Here is a 17,954-nt window from a genome sequence, read left to right on the forward strand (position 1 = left end):
GACATATGTCTCTTAGGAGCCATACAGTATGAGTAGTCAATCGAGGTCTTTCGTGTCGACCATAGCCCTTCAAAGTCGTCGGGGCTGAGGTCCATTCCGAGCTCGTAGCTCAGGATCAACACACCAAGAAAGTTCTGCAATGCCGCAACGTTTAGCTGACAGATCGACAGCTTAAAACGGTCGAGTGCGCGGACGATGGCCTCAGGAATCGGGAACCACATGCGACAACGTGTCAGGAAAGCTTCGTAACATGTGAAGAATCCCTCCGGGGGATCCTCCACACTCTCCCCATGCAGCGGGACTCGAAACACAACCCCGCTCGGGACTCGGTAAAACTCCCGAAGGGTCTTAAGATAGGCGGGAGAGGTCCTGCTTGGAAGGGTAAGATCAAGCTGCGTTGCGGGTCTTGTGGGATAGAAGACTTCGTGCGGAGGAGTTATCGAACCGCAAAAAGCATCCCAGTACTCTTCCTTCTCTTCTTGCTCGACCTCGAATTCCTCTTTGGGAACAATCTCCTCATTGGTATAAGGACTGCCAGAATATGATTGTGGGGAAGTCTTTTTCTTAGAGGATCTCTTTCTTGAAGTCATTTTTTGAAAGACAAAAACTTTGACACAAAGGTAAAGAGAGAGAGGATAAGAGAAATTTCTACCTTGGAGAAATTTTCTTTTGAAGAGAAGTTAATAAAGACTTTGAAAAAACTAACTCCACCTATATATAGGAGAAAAGGTTACTATTCATTCTCGGACTTTCGGCAAACGATTATGTCTAATTCCATAAAAACAAGTCATACCGCGAGCTAGGACCTCACACCCAGGTCCACGGATACTAGCTAACTGGGGGGCTAACTGTTGGGGTCAAAACCAGTCACGGCGGAATCAATGCCTGAAAGTTCCCGGAAAACCAACTCTCGATCGATCCTTGAAAATTAGACATTCCCGGAAAACGGTTAAAACAAGTAAAAGACAGCTTTTTGCGGATACGAACCGAGGAACGTTGAGAAGAGGATCAGTCTGGATGAGGTCTCAATCGTAAGCAATGACTGACCACCTCACCCTAGGGCGACGACCGTCTCAACACGGGTCACCTTGCCCATGGGTGAGGACGACCCACACCAAGATCACCTCGCCCATGGGCGAGGACGACCCACACCGAGGTCACCTCACCCATGGGCGAGGGCGACCCGCACCGTGGTCACCTCGCCCATGGGCGAGGACCGACCTCCTGTCCCGAAACCTTGCATCCTTGTCTAAGTTCCCGTAACACAATCCTCGGGCCCTTGGACGCAATACCCATGTCTCGTCTCGCTTAGGATTATCAAAGAAAGACTTCGGGAAAAGTTATAAAAAACTTGGTTGTCGAAAAGGATTCCTGCCTGCCGTATAAAACGGCTATGGTTAGCTTGAACACCAGTTGCCTTAACTATACGAGGAATTGGAATCCTTTCGGAAAAACCAACTGCTGTTTCTTAGGAAAAATCGTAAAAACGTCTAAGTCCCAAAACGGTCCAAAAGGGGCCTGAATCGCGGCTAAACGGCCCAATTACGATTTTAGAACAAGATTGAGCCTAAGGCTGATATGACGGTTTATTTTTTATTCGCAGGAAAAGATAAATGTCAAGTTTCCGAAGATAATCATGAAGGGTGACGAAAAATGAAAAAGCCCATCTCGCGACGAATCCGGCCCAGGAAAAGGTGCAAACCGACCTAGAGAGAGTAAATAAGGAGGGCTTAAGCGAGGAGCAAGAGAGAGCTTTCTCAGAGCAAACTTAATACTTAGAGCAATTTAGGCATTTTTCCGTTTTTACTATCGAGCTGCGGCTCGACTAGGTTAGAACTTAGGTGGCTAGATTATCGAACGTACCGACAACTCTCGTGGCCTAGGATCTTACCTGTTGTTCATGCTCAAATGCCAATTCGGAAATAAGACCTCTTTGTTCTCTTTTCTCTCTGTTACGATTTATTACTTTCGACTATTTCATATTGATTGTGTTGTGTGTGGCCCAGCAGATAACCGGGACCTTCAGGGAAGGCTAGGTTAGCTTGGCTTTCCTCCGATTAACAGATCTCGACGGTGTGAATTTTGGTTCCCACATGTAGGCTAAATCTTGGGAGTATCGATCAAGATACACATGGATTATTACTCCAGCAGGTACCTGAGTAATCAGGTAGTCTTATTCTGGTTTCTTTTCTCTATATCTTTCTTCTCTGAATCTCTAAAATCATCATATTTTTTTTAACAAAGTGTAGCGAATACCGGGGTCACATGAGACACTCCTACCCTTCGTTTCCACAATGTGTGACCATTCCCTTCAGACTTAGAATAATGAGGTCACAAGAGACACTCCTACCCCTCTGCCTCTTCCAGGAAAACATTTCAATCTTTTATATCCTAAGACGCTGAAGAGAGGAAATAAAGAAACCTAAAATTTACAGACTTGTACCTTTTGGACCTGAAAGAGGAATCCGATCCAACCTTTCAGTCAGGTTAGGTTGGAGGTCAGCTTTGGTTCTTTTCAAACAGTCTCAGAAAGTGTTGTCATAATAGGCAGGTTGATCCACTTTAGTATATCTAGTACTTTCTGCAGTCAGTAATCTAAGAATAGCGCTAATTGAGTGGTTAGATAATAGATAAAACTTAAAAGAAATTCATTATCCCCTTCTTGACTCGATAAAACATTATTCTTTGAAAACCTTTTTTTTTTTTTTTTAGAAATCATATAACAAACTAGTATCAGTAAATACCTCCCCCAGACTTAAACTTCATTGTCCCCAGTTATATTCAGTTTAAGATTGGTTAGAGAATAAATAATAAGTGCTAGGTTAGATGTTAGACAGGAGAAAAGAATGTTCGTACCCTTCTGTCTCGAATGTCGATCGACATACACACCTCGTTATCGATCAACAATAGCGCATCAACGTCGATCGACGTAAGCACCTCTTCGTCGATCGATGGCGCACAGACATAAAATTTCTGCGCTTGCTGCAACGTATTGATTGGTCCAACTCATCACAGTATGAGTATCAGTCAGGCAAGTTAGCTCTGTTAGACAATCCAAACACATGCAAGATCAGTTAAATAGATAAACTCCAGTCATTACATATAATAATAAATCCGAGAATAAATCCTAAAAGTACGAGAGCAAAGGAAAACATAAGTAGATAATGATAGAGATATGAGGACTAGTCCTCATTAGTAGTCTCGTCGCTGGTCCCCTCGGAGTTGCCTCTGCGCTGGCGTGATGGTCATGCAGCTGATGGTGAGCTGGCTCGCACACTCCTCCTTCTCAAACAACGACATCTCGATACTCAAGCCCAGTTGGCGGTGAGAGCATCGACTACAACGCGCTGGAAATCTCTGGTATCTGCGGGAATGGTGGGAGCGCGGCCTCGGTCCGATCCTGCTGAGGTCCTCCAGGGCGCTGGACCTTGTAGCGTTACGGCATGGTCGATGGAGCATGGAGGAGGTGCGGGTCAGGATAGAATTGGATGATGGGGAGGCCTGCTGAGAAGTCCGTGAGTGCACGGAGTGGCAGCTCCACCAAGTGTGGGCCTTCTGCATCCCTGAAGCTCCAGTAACGGTTGTCCTTGAGCCATTGTGCGCTCGTCTAACGAGACCCTGCAGTGTCGGAAGATCGGTGTAAGTAGACTCCCGACCGTTTCCTTCTTCGCTTCAGATGACTAGAACAGCCGCATCTTGAGCTTGACGAGATGCTCAGCGAAAATGGCTCCTAGGTTGGACCAAATGTTGTTTGTGGGCTCCTCAATGCCCTCCATGGGAACAAAGCTCCTCACCGCGTAGTAGACCAATGTGAGCTCCTGTACCCAAACCATACTAGGTTCCATCTTGCACAAAAGAGTGTTGGCAAGGATCTTCATGAAGTAGCGCATGGTCGGGTGACGGATGTCTGTCTGCAGAGCCGAGCCCGATTCGAAGAAGCCCGTAGCTATGTGTCCCCAAAATGCCGATCTCCCTGCGAAACCGGGTACTACAGTGTGCTAAAGCTCCGCGTTCTGGAACCCGTAGAAAATGCAGAGAGTCGAGAGAGGGACTCTGTAACGGATGCCGCGGATGAAGAAGGTCAAGATACCCTCACTCGCTTGCCTCGCCCTCTCGTGGCCGTAATAGACCTACACCGTGGCCATGAACTGATGGACCAGCTCCGGGTAGAGGACCTGTGGGTTGGTGGCCATGTTTCCCATACCCAGCTCCATGAACATGTCCTCGCGGTCCGTTCTGATGCCCAGCAGTCAAATCACGTCCGAGTCGACGAATCGTGTTGGCTCGATGGAAACCTTCAGCCTCTGATTGAAGAATATGCTGTCATAATCGACCAACGAGTATGTAATCGCGCAGTTTCTGCATTCCGAGTTCTTCGCTGCTTTGCACGGGTCATCGAAGTGGTCAAAGAGCGGGATGGGTTCATCCTCGCGCTCTCGTGGCCAAGGATCTTGGTCGCAAACCGGTTGTGGGGGCGGAGCTGTGCTACTGCCGCCGATGTCGATTTTCCTCTTCGTCCTTTTTTCATACATCTGCAACCAAAGTCAACAAACGAAGATAGGAAATCAGTGAGGTTCGATGGTTTAGGTGCTATATCGATCGACGGTTCTGGGTTGTTGTCGATTGATATACGAGCGCAATAATAGATCGATGAAAATTGTGTATCATCGATCGATGTCTCCATCGCGGGAACCTGCAAAAACTCTCTCGACGCAATTTGTTTTGCAAAGCCTAAAAATCAGTTGAATCGATCCATAATTCCTATTCTAACATTCCGTTGACACAAATCGATCTATACAAGCCCTAAAATTTCGGTTCGGGTTCATCTTCTATCTTAACCCTAACAAGAACGAAAATTTAGAAAATTCGGGTTCATACCATGTTGAATCGTTGGTTAAGTGATCTAAACAGATATAGAGTTGAAAATTTAGAGGATTATGTGCAAGAATCGTCTGATTTTGTCAAGAAACGAGAGAGACAAAGAGTGGAGGCTGCTTCAAAGGGTTTTCGGGTTTGTTAAAGTGTCGACCTAATGTCGACTTTAATAAGCCCACGATTTTTGTTTTTCCGTCGACCGATGAGGAGATAACTTCGTCGATCGACGACACATGTTTTCCGATAATTAATTTTTAGTTAGTTTTTTTTTTAGCTAAAATCCTAGAAATCCTAAAACTAGAAATGGGTTGCCTCCCATTATGCGCTTATTTTAAGTCTTTAGCTCGACTCGATGTTCGACTATCTAATTATCGGGAGGAGGGCCTAAGTTTAAAGGCCTGCTAATTAGTGGTTTAGCCCAATAGTGTTTCACTCGTTGGCCATTCACTGTGAATTTGTCTCCTTTATCATTATAAGCGTTATGGCTCCATAGGATTTAACGTTCACAATAGTGAAAGGACCTGACCAACGAGATCAGAGTTTTACAGGAAACAGCGTATGCCGAGAGTTATATAACAGCACTCGATCATTTGGTTCGAAGTGCCTGGAGATGATCTTTTTATCATGATATGCTTTAATTTTCTTCTTATATATCTTTGAACTCTCATAGGCTAAGTGTCTTATTTCTTCCAGCTCGTTAAGCTGCATTAGTCTCCTTTCGGCAGCTGGTTTGATGTCGAAATTTAATAATTTTATAGCCCATGCTGCCTTATATTCTAGCTCAACTGGTAAGTGACATGATTTTCCATAGAGTAGGTGAAATGGGGTCGTTCCTAATGGAGTTTTGAATGCAGTCCGGTAGGCCCATAGTGCATTGTCCAGTTTCCTAAACCAATCTCTCCTGGAGGTCCCTACAGTCTTTTCTAGGATTTCCTTGATCTGCCGATTTGAGACTTCCACCTGTCCACTTGTCTGTGGATGGGAGGGTGTGGCAACTCTATGCTGTACTCCATTCTTTTGGAGTAATCTGTCAAAAATTTTGTTGATGAAATGGGTTTCGCCGTCACTTATGACTACTCGAGGAATTCCAAATCTTAGGGAAGATAATGCCTTTGAAAAGCTTGATAACTACAGACGCGTCGTTCGTTGGGGAGGCTACTGCTTCTACCCATTTTGATACATAATCAACAGCGACTAGTATGTATTTGTTCCCGTACGAAGAAGGGAAAGGACCCATGAAATCTATTCCCCCACAATCAAAGACTTTTCTACCTCTAGAATAGACTTCTGTTCCATTTCATGTCTTTTACTGATTTTCTCCTTTCGTTGGCATCTGTCGAATTGTGCTATGAATGCATGAGCATCGCGAAACATGGTCGGCCACCAGAATCCAGCCTGAAGGATTTTTGACACCGTTTTAAAGGTTACAAGATGTCCAGCTTAGTCGGATCCATGGCACTGGAATAAAATATCAGGGATTTCAGTTTCGGCGATGCAACGCCTATATATCCTGTCAGAGCAATGTTTATAGAGATATGGCTCGTCCTAGTGATATCTCCTAACTTCTCTCAAAATTTAATTTCTTGTATACCCTCTTAAACCTTCGGGTTCTACGTCAGCAGCTAGATAGTTCACTATGTCAGCGTACCAAGGTCTATCTCGTAAACTTTTTTCAACCGCGTGCACTTCCTGATTTAGACTTTCTTTTACGAGAGAATCATGTTCAGGATGCAAGGTGTTGCATGCAACGTTGATTTTTATATCGCAAGTGATAGTTATGGGAGAAGCTCCTTGGTTTTTATTTTTGGGGGTGTCGAGCGACGTCGCATCGTTTGCGTCGATCGATGGTTACTCGGATGTGAGACATTTTTCCGACGAATGAATCTGTTTGGTAAACGTTTTCTGTTGGTAAGAAATCGTCGATAGGAACGTCATCTTCTATTCGTATCCGGGAAAGGTGATCGGCGACTCCGTTTTCTACTCCTCTTTTATCTTTAATCTCGATATCAAATTCCTGGAGTAGCAGGATCCATCGCAAAAGTCTTCGTTTCGCGTCTTTCTTCTGCATTAAATATTTTATCGCAGCGTGGTCAGTATGGACGATTACTCGCGAACCGACTAGGTATTGGCGGAATTTTTCAAATGCATAAACTACAGCAAGTAGTTCTTTTTTTGTTGTTGCGTAATTCCTTTGTGCTTCATCGAGAGTCGACTGGCGTAGTAAACAGCGTGAATCCTTTTGTCTTTCCTTTCCCTAAAACTGCTCCTACGGCGAAATCACTCGCATCGCACATTATTTCGAAAGGAATATTCTAGTCAGGTGCTTGTACGATGAGGGCGGTTATTAAAGCTTTCTTGATTTCTTCAAAAGCTTTCATGCATTCTGGTAAGAAGTCGAATATAAATTCTTTACTGAGGAGGGTTGTGAGAAGTCTAGCAATTTTGCTGAAATCTTGTATGAACCTCCTACAAAATCCGGCATGCCCGAGAAAACTTCTCACGTCTTTTACGTTCGTGGGTGCAGTCAAGCCGGTCATTACCTCAATTTTTGCTCTATCTACTTCTATGCCAGCAGTGGACACTTTATGTCCTAGAACGATTCCATTGTTAACCATAAAGTGGCATTTTTCCCAATTTAGAACGAGTTTCTTTTATGCACATCTTGCCAAAACTTTACATAGGTTATCGAGACAGTTTTTGAAACTGGATCCATACACGGAGAAATCGTCCATAAAAACTTCCATGAAATCTTCTACCATATCTGTAAAGATTGACATCATACATCGTTGGAAAGTGGCAGAGGCATTACAAAGACCGAAAGGCATTCTGCGGTATGCGAATGTTCTTTAAGGGCATGTAAAGGTGGTCTTTTCTTGATCGTCAGGATGTATAGGAATTTGAAAAAATCAAGAGTATCCGTCAAGAAAAAAATAGTAATGGTGATTTGCCAATCTTTCCAACATTTGATCAATGAAGGGTAAAGGAAAGTGATCCTTTCTGGTGGTGGGGTTCAGCTTTCTGTAATCAATACACATCCGATGTCCGGTGACAGTTCGCGTAGGGATGAGTTCGTTTTTATCATTCTTCACCAAAGTAATTACGCCCTTTTTTGGTACTACATGCACGGGGCTCACCCTGTTGCTATCCGAAATCAGGTACATGACTCCAGCGTCTCGAAGTTTGATTATTTCCTTTTTAACAACTTCTTTCAAGTTCGGGTTTAGCCTTCTTTGTTGTTCCACTGACGATTTGGAATCTTCTTCTATGTGAATTCGGTGCATGCACAAATCTGGAGAGATACCAGGAATATCCTCGAGAGAGTATCCGAGGGCTTTCCTATACTTGAGCAGTTTATTTGATAACAACGCAAGTTCTCCATTGGTTAGGTTGGCGTTTATGATTACAAAGTAAGAATTTTTATAGAGAAAAACATATTTGAGTCCGGCAGGTAGTTGCTTTACCTCAATTTTTGGTGGTTTTTCGGGATCCCAATCTTCTAGGGAAAATGGTCGTCGATCGACGGCGTCCTTTAAATATCGATTGACGTTGATTTTCGAAGCGTTATCCTCTATGTCATCGACTTTTGTTATTTCTATACTTGCATCCATTAATCGCGTGTATTCATCAGCTCTGCTGTCGACACTAAATATTTCCTCTTCAGTTGACGTGAGCACTTTTTCCAGAGGATCATCTGAGCATAGGTCTATGAAGGATTCTTCAGCCAACTCAGAGATATCGTCCACATAGCAGGTCTGTTTATCGATTAAGGGTCCTCTTATCATTTTTTTCCATTTTGAAGGTCATTGGAATGTTTCCAATGTTTAGACATATCCGACCTTCCTTGACATCAATGATCGCACCAGCTGTAGCTAGAAATGGCCTACCCAAAATGAAGGGATCTTTCGGTTCGTTCTGGTATTTCTTCACAACGAAATCCATTGGTACGTGATAGTCGTTAATCCTTATTGGCACGTCGTCAAGTACCTCCTCAGGTACTCTAATAGATCTATCAGCAAGAACCAAAGTTATTTTGGTAGGTTTGAACTTGTCGTATCCCAGGGATATCGCGACAGAGTGCGGCATGTGGTTCACGCTGGAACCTAGGTCACAAAGGGATCGAGGACAACTTTTATTCCGTATGTTGCAATCCAAAACAAAGCTGCCCGGATCAGGCCTCTTGATCGGAGTTTCGCCTCGGATTATAGCACTCACTTCTTCCGAAACCATCATGGCGCTGTGTTCAGCAGCTGGGAAGCTGTTGGATATCATGTCCTTCACATATTTCTTTATTGAAGGTGACATTTTTATGGCATCTCCAACGTGATTTTATCGAATGCTTTCTTGCAGATGGCTTTATGTAATTCTCGCTTAGTTTGCGTCTTGTTAGAAGGAAAGGGTGGCAAAGTTCTATACACTCTTTCTACAGCTGGTTCAGCGAGAGTCATGCGTCGATCGACATTGTTTCCAGTTTGTCGATCTATAATTACCATAGTTAGTCGATCGACATTGTTTCCTTCTTGTCAATCGATTTCCACATCTTCTTCCAACTCCTCTTCTTCCTCATCGAGGTCGATGGTTTCTCTCCAAGCTCCTTCAGTGTCGGATCATCCTTTCTCTCGAGAAATTTCAGATCCTGGGATTATCGAGAATCATTGGTAGTGATCTACTTTCGCCGGTTTTCTCAACTTCAGCGGGTTTTTCTGCATGGTTGATTCCTATTGTGCTCGGGACGAGGCGTTTTCCGCTCCTTAGTAACACAGAATTAACTTTATGTTTCGGATTCGCGTCAGTTCTCCCAGGGAGACGTCACGTTTCTCTTTTGATGGCGGTCGCGTTTTCCGCTACTTGACTGTCCAGTCTCTTAATGTGTTCACTTAAAGCGTCGAACTTCCTCATTAGTTCACTGTAGATCATATTTATCTTTCCATTCAGACTAGTGGCCATTTTGCGATTTCCCGTGAAGGCTTGATTTAACCTAAATTTTGCTCTGCCCTGGCGTGATCCAACAATAGCATCGTAATTTCGGGTAAAACTATCGATGTTAGGATTAGGGTACCGATCTTTCAAGGTTGGAATACCTACGCAATCTACCTGTTGCTCTAGATCAGAAAGGGCATCGTCATCAATTTGGTAAATCCCAAATTGGTTTTGCTCCTCTTGAAAAGAATGAAGTGAGTCGAGAGATTCTTTAATTTTGGCTAAATGTCGCTCATCTATGAGTCAACTCTCCTTCCTCGCTCTACGTTCATCATTTTGTAGGATCTACCCGTAGCTACATTCTTGATCAAACGCTTTGCTTCTTCAGGGTTCCTGGTACTGAAGTTTCCTTCACTGGTTGTGTCAAGCGTGATTTGGTAATGCAGGCCAACACCTCCATAAAAGGTATTAATGAACTGTGGTTCTGAATAACCATGGTGGGGGCATTCAAGCTGGTAACTCTTCAATCTCTCCCAGGCGTTCCTGAATGATTCTCGTGGATTTTGGCGAAATGTGGATATTTTCTTCCTTACATCCCAGTAATGCGTCTCATCGAAGAAGTGATTAATGAAGGTATTCCTTATTTCCTTCCAGCAGGTCAAAGAGCGTGCTGGTAGTTGGTCCAGCCATTTTCTGGCGTCGCCCTCTAAGGAAAATGAAAATAGTTTACAGCGATTGTACTTGTCATCCATCATATCTTCTAGATATTCAATGTGATCGTGTGGGTGTTCTGAGACTGTTCCATGAAAAAGGATTCTGACATACCAAGAATAAGTATTCGAGGCTATCCCCGGATTTCTTGGTATCATCTTTTAATAGTTTAATGGCTGACCTATTGGAATAGGTCCTGCCAGAGTTTAAGTAGTCTTGTAGAGGCAATTTTGTTTCATGATCTCTTTTTAAGATTGAATTAATTTTAACAGGGATTGCAGTCCCCTGTTCATTTATGGTTTGGTTAATTTCGTTGCTTTGTTGACCTTTAGGCTCACCTAGGACTACTTTCTCACTATCATGATTGGTAAGAGAAAACTTACCTGCTTCTGACTGGGTATCGTCGATCGATGTTTGTTGGAAAGCGTCGATCGATGTTTCCGTCGATTCGTCGCCCGATGTTGCTGTCACTTCGTCGATCGATGTCCGGCCAAAATCCATGTCCTCCATCTTAAGTACCTGTGTCAGCAGGATAAGAGGGAGAACTTTAACAAATTCAGTAACAAAATCTAGACTAAACTCTAGACTTAATCTAACGGAAATAAGAAAGAGTCCCTGGCAACGACGCCAAATTTGATATCACTCAAATTATCCTAAGGAGTGAATTACTCTCTCAAATAAGAGGTTCAGATGTAGTACTTAGGGATCGAATCCAAAGAGACTCTAGGCTTACACAATAGATTTATAGTCTTTGAATTAAAGCTAGATTAATAGGTTTTTAAAGCAGTAAATAGATTGGCGAGCAAGGTTATTGCTCGATTGGTTTGTTTTGAGGTTGTTAACAGTTGGGAGAGTAGCTAGATTCATGCATAATCTCAGGTATGATAAGTAAATAACTTAATTTGGGTTTTTAGGGGTTTAATGATATTAATTGTTCTCGAACTCAAACTTAGATATAATCAATTAGATTATCTAATCTGGATCTCGGATTTCAACTCTCATATGTTAATCGCGAGAAAGTTTCGACCGATGATTCGTAAAGAATATCGATCGATACACCTTTCAAAATATCGATCGACAGAACTATCGTTGCGTCGATCGACGCTTCTTCCAGAAAGCCATATGAACAGGTTTGATTAGTGTTCTCTAACCTACTAGACCAACTATCGTTTGTATCTAGTCAGTTAGATCATACTAGTTTATTTTCAGGTATTGAGTCAAGCAATGGTTTGATCTCAATTAATCATAAGATCTATGTTTAAAGGGTGATCAATCCTAAACTGAGCTTTAAGAACAACTAGATGAAGAACTATATTTTTAAACACCCTAGCAACAATTTTAGTTAGCATTACATGTATCAACCTATTGAGAAACCTAAATCTAACAGTAAGGACTACTCGGACCTATTCATAAGGCACATGGTTATGATGGTCTGAATAATACTTAAATAAAATGGATAATAAGAGTAAGCAATAAAGTAAATGAAAGCAAAAGAGTTCAAGATCTTCTCTGTTTTGCAGTTCAAATCTATCTCTCCTATCCGAAGCTCTCTCTCCAATGGTGGTTTGTTGCTTCTCTCCAAACTAGGTCTCCAAAAAGGTCTCTAGGCAAGTCTGCCTCTGCCTCTAAAATGATAACAAACCCTAATAATATAGCCTAACAGGCAGTCAGGGACTTAGAATGTAATTATTGAAACTTTTGTGAAACTTGCGATCTTCTAATCTGTCATTAACTCGCTGGTGGCTTTGCCGTCGATCGATGAGAAGAGCTTTTCATTGATCGATTTTTCTTGGTAACCGTCGGTCGATATTCTGATAAATAATCGACTATCTTCTATTTCCAGCAAAGCTCAAAAGGTCTCCAAATAGCTCCAAATACATCATTTTCCTCTAGTAAGTACCTAAACCTGTAGTTGCTCTAAAAAGGGTCAAAATGCATATGAAAGACTCTAAAAACATGTATAAACCATTGCTAAAAGTGGGTGAAATCCATGGTCTATCAGCTATATCAAACTAAGGAAAACCCAAAAAAGTCTGAGGAGCCAGAAATGTTGAGATAACAAATCGACATATGTCGTGCCAACCCAGAAAAAGACCAAAATGAAAACACTCATCTCACCTCCTCTCATCATCGCCACCACTTCGTCGCCCAGTAGCCCCACATCGAGCTTTATCGCCTTGAAGCTCTTCATCGCCACCTCTTCATCGCCATGAAGCTCTCTTTCAGTCTTCATCGCCACCTCTTCATCGTCAAGAAGCTCTCTCTCTCGGTATTCATTGCCAACTCTTCATCACCTTGAAGCTCTCGTTTGGTATTCATCACCATGAAAGTCTCGTTCGGTCTTCATCGCCACCTCCTCATCGCCCTGAAGCTCTCGTTTGGTCTTCATCGCCATGAAAGTCTCGTTCGGTCTTCATCGCCACCTCTTCATCGCCCTGAAGCTCTCGTTTGGTCTTCATCGCCATGAAAGTCTCATTCGGTCATCATTGCCTCGAAGATCTTGTTCGGTCTTCATCGCCATGAAGCTCTCGTTCGGTCTCCATCGCCACCTCTTCATCTCCTCGAAGTTCTCTTTCAGTCTTCATCGCCCCAACTTCATCACCGTGAAGCTCTCGTCACCCAAGACTCCTTTCTCATTTCTCTTCCCCAGCTCTTCATTAAGATATCTCACACTTTCACGCATCTGATTTTCGTTTTCGTTCTACCCATGAATTCATAAAAACACATAAAATGACAAAACGATCTAAAAAGTCTGAAAGCGAGATAGCCTTTTTACGACCCAGAGCATAAGCGGTCTAGTTTTAGCGACGTTTTTCCTGGCGAATAGTAAGGAATAAATAGGATAATGGGAGATTTCCGAAAGAGATATATTCGAATCTTAACGGATAAAGAAGGAAAGGATAGAAGAGGTAGATATGGATCCGCGGAGAAAATGACAACACGGCCGACTTTGTAAGACTATAAAAATAGTACCCCAGACATTCAAGAGGGGGGAGAGAGGAATATGGCAGAGAAATGCTGGTTAGCTTTAGAGAACATACGACTTAGGTTGCTAGACTAGCAAGCAAGGACGGACTGATTACTTTGTTCAATCGTTTTTCGTTGTTAACGGATTTTCAGTACAACTTCTGTGGTGTAATCTCACAATTGAATCGTTCTTATCATAGTTAATAAAACGCATTAGCACAACTTTCGTTTTTTTCTCCTTCTTGTCTTTGTATTTGTGTGATTACACAGAGAATCCAGATCCACGAAGAAAGTTTATTTCTTCCAATACTCTTTATATTATGCTGATTTTTTTATCAGGAATTGGTAATCCAACTGGAAATATGGATATAAAAGCTTTTATTCTTTCGAAGTTTAGTCCATTGAAGCGTAAACAAATTGACGAAGCACTCAAGCAAAATAAATAAGGGCTTTTTGCAAGATTGACTCAAAACTCAAAGTCAAACCTAAAACTAACCCATGCTTTTTTTGGATTTTTCTTTTGCCCTATTCACCCCCACAAGTTCATGATATTCACGAAAATACCATCACATTTTTTTATTTTTTTTTTCCGAAAATGATATTTTTACTCTCTCACCCTCATCATCTTCAAGTAATTACAAGATTGCAATTGTGATCAATATCCCAACCACCATGAACAACCAATTTGAAGCTCTTAATGCACCTAAAATCAATTTACACTCTCTCTTTCTTACTTGTTATGAACTAAAAACAACATCTCTTTCACTTTGCCTCCATATTTATCCAAAAAACTCAAGCTTTTGATTCAAAATTTTTTATGGTTTATAGAGCCATTCAAGCATACTATTCTTGGTGGGTTACTTTCGTTTGAGATTGTGGGTGGTTGGAGAAGACTCTGTGTGCTAAGGAAGTCATCTCACTAGTTTAAGGTATGAAACTGAAATTTTTTCCAGATCTGTTTGTGTAGAAGACTTACCCGTAAGTAGTCTGGCTGTAGAAGACTTACGGGTAAGTCTTCTGGTCAAACGGACGACTTACTTTTAAGTCGTCATCTTTATTTGTTAAAAAAAGAACTAGAGAATACCCTAGACGACTTACTGATAAGTCGTCTATGATAAATGGGTTAGTTTGCATTTGACCGAATTGTGTCAGATATTTGACTATTCCTGGACGACTTACCAGTAAGTCTTCTCCGGGAAAACAAAAATTTCAATATTTTATTAAATCTGGACGACTTATCTGTAAGTCGTCTCAGGTTACTTTTGCAATTGGAAAATAAAACTTAAATTTAACTTTTCCCAGACGACTTACGCGGAAGTCGTCCAGTAAGACGACTTACTTGAAAGTCGTCCAGGATAAGCAAAGTCGTCCAGATTTAATTCCTCGATTATGGTCAAACCTTGCTTATCTCGGACGACTTTCTTGTTTGTCGTCTGCCTGGACGACTTTCAAGTAAGTCGTCTGGGTAAAGTTAAATATATAAGTTTCTTTTTCGAATTGCAAACTAACCTGAGAAGACTTACAAATAAGTCGTCTAGCTTTAATAAAATATTGAAATTTTTGTTTTCCCTGAGATGACTTACTGGTAAGTCGTCCAGGAAAAGTCAAATATCTGATACAATTCGGTCAAATGCAAAACTAACCCATTTATCCTAGACGACTTACTGGTAAGTCGTCTAGGTTTTTTTTTTTAACAAACAAAGCTGGACGACTTACAAGTAAGTCGTCCTATTTAAAATTCAATTGCAAAAATGACCTGTTTGGACGACTTACTGGTAAGTCTTCCAGACGACTTACTGGTATGTCGTCTGCGTCAATGTTTAGTAAACTTTCATTTTCTCTATGTTTACTAATGTGTTTTATTTTGAATTTTTGTAGATGATGCGTCAGTTACATGCAGTGTATGGAGAATGGTTGTTGAATGATTGTCGTTGGGATTTTGTGGTTGATAATGTCAAAGGAGCGAGAATCATTTTTTTGGGGGAAGGTTCGACACATGCTGAACTTCTTGCAATGGCTCAAGAAGATTATAACCTGGACATGAGCACAGAATCTGTGGAGATAACCTACTCATTACCAGCAGAAATGATGCAGGCTCCAGACACCCCTCCTATTCATGTTACAAGTGATAGACAAGTTCGAAACTTGCTCGAGATAACCAAAACGCATGGAGTACGGCTTTGTGTATCAAGCCGTAGCAAGGTGGAAACGGTTTCAGAGTTCAGGGAAGATGATGAAGCTGATGAATGTTTTGAAGATGATGATGATGATTTGGTTGAAGATGAAAATCATGACGGGGAGGAGGACGATGGGGATGAGGACGATGGGGAGGAGGATGCTGGTATCTCTATTGTTGCTGAAGCGGACGAGAATGGTGAGGATTACAGTGTTTATGGAAAGGTTGAAGATGAGGATGAGGAAGATGATGATATGTGTTTTGAAGATATCGAAAAGATTGAAGGAGGAAGATCGAATGGTAACAGTATCTATGTCAACCAGAGTTTTGTTAGCAAGGATGCACTGCTTTCAGAGCTGCGGTTGACAGCAGTGAGGTTTAAGTTCTCCTTCAGAATATACAAGTCAACGAAAACTCTCCTTGTGACAACATGTCCGGTTAGTGGTTGTCAATGGAAGGTCAGAGCGAGTGTGAAACATGGGACAAACACGTTTTGGGTAACAAAGTATGTGGAAAAACATACATGCTCAGCGGGAGACCGACTCGCTCAGCGGAGACACTGTACTCCGAAGTATGTTGGTAGGCTTTTCATTGATCGTGTTGGAATCATTGATGGGTTGAATCCGCAGCATATCACTGATGCAATGAAGAACATGTTTGGCATGACGCTTGATTACACCACTTCATACAGAGCACTTTTATATGCACAAACATTGGTGAGAGGATCAGCAGAAGATGGGTATTCGCGTCTGCCATCATATCTCGAGCAAATCTCCTTAGCAAATCCCGATTCTATCACGGCTATAGAACTTGATTCTATCAATAGATTTAAGTATCTATTTCTCTCTTTTGGAGCTTCTATCAAAGGTTTTAAGTATCAGAGAAGGGTCATTGTGGTGGATGGGACTCACCTAAGTGGGAAATATGGAGGTGTTATGTTAGTTGCAGCCGCACAAGATGGGAATTTTCAGATATTTCCATTGGCTTTTGGGATCGTAGATGCTGAAGATGAACCTTCTTGGGAATGGTTTTTCACAAAATTGGCTAGTTGTGTATCTGATGAGCAGCCTCTGGTGATAGTCTCTGACCGGCACGCGGCCATTAAAAGTGCGTGTGATAAGGTGTTTCCTTGGGCAACCCGAGGAATATGTTATTATCACCTTCAAGATAACATTGTCAAAAAGTATAAAGGGAAACATCTCTTGTACTTGGTGAAAGGTGCTGCTTATGCTCATACGGTTTCAGATTTTGACCGGTACATGGCTGAGATACGGAGTGCAAACCCGGACCTTGCAACGTATTTGGAGAATGCCGACGTCAGCCTATGGTCAAGGGTTTATTGTCAGGGGGACAGGTACAACATAAAGACAAGCAACATCGCTGAATCTATTAATTCCGCTCTGAAGCGAGCTAGAGGATTTCCGGTTCAGTTCCTGTTGGAGTTCATAAGGGAGAAGCTAGGAAAGTGGTTTTGGAAAAGGAGAGAAGATGCTTTGAGTCTCCCAACTCAACATAGTCGAGGTGTTGAATACTTGCTTGCTGTTCGATCGGAGATAGCGGATACGATGACGGTACAACCAATTGATGGATGGCGATTCTTTGTGAAAGGTGGGAAAATGGACTGTGTGGTTGATTTGGAACATGGAAAGTGTGATTGTGGTGTCTATGCAGTGGAGAAAATACCTTGCTCTCATGCTATAGCTGCTGGAACATCTGTTGGTTTGCATATCTCCACACTTGTATGTCCAGTGTACTCAAAGGATTTTCTGTTTGCAGGATACTCAGAGAATATATATCCTTGTGTTGGACAACAAGTTGAGGAACGCACATGCTTTCCTCCGGAAGTAAAACGTGGTCCGGGAAGACAGAAGAAATCAAGATGGCAATCTTGGTTGGAGCTATCCAGGATGAGAGGACGCAAACCCCGGAAGCAACACAGGGCTTATAGATGCTCAAAATGCAAGGAAACTGGCCATACGAAACCACAATGTAAGTCGTCCAGTGTTTAGTCTTCCAGAAGACCTTCAGTTAAGTCGTCCAGAAGGTCGTCCAGTTAGTCGTCCAGGGTTTTTTCTTCCAGAAGACCTTCAAGTTAGTCGTCCAGTGTTTAGTCTTCCAGAAGACCTTCAATTAAGTCGTCCAGAAGGTCGTCCAGTTAGTCGTCCAGTGTTTAGTCTTCAGAAGACCTTCAATTAAGTCGTCCAGAAGGTCGTCCAGTTAGTCGTCCAGTGTTTAGTCTTCCAGAAGACCTTCAATTAAGTCGTCCAGAAGGTCGTCCAGTTAGTCGTCCAGAGTTTTTTCTTCCAGA

The 17,954-nt window shown here is 42.3% G+C and overlaps 1 protein-coding gene across 1 annotated transcript; it reads right to left on the reverse strand.

Moving 5' to 3' along the window:
- Positions 1 to 8,631: 8,631 nt before the first annotated feature.
- LOC106359079 lies at positions 8,632 to 9,177 on the reverse strand. The gene has a single exon (XM_013798836.1). It carries the CDS (start codon positions 9,175 to 9,177, stop codon positions 8,632 to 8,634), a length of 546 nt encoding a protein of 181 aa, XP_013654290.1.
- Between the last annotated feature and the right edge of the window lie 8,777 nt (positions 9,178 to 17,954).

Source organism: Brassica napus, chromosome C9 (assembly GCF_020379485.1).
Source record: "Brassica napus cultivar Da-Ae chromosome C9, Da-Ae, whole genome shotgun sequence".
Taxonomy (NCBI): domain Eukaryota; kingdom Viridiplantae; phylum Streptophyta; class Magnoliopsida; order Brassicales; family Brassicaceae; genus Brassica; species Brassica napus.

Bases quoted from the DNA above. Each gene is read 5' to 3' on its own strand.
- LOC106359079 (XM_013798836.1), bottom strand. From the start codon at position 9,177: ATGTCACCTTCAATAAAGAAATATGTGAAGGACATGATATCCAACAGC.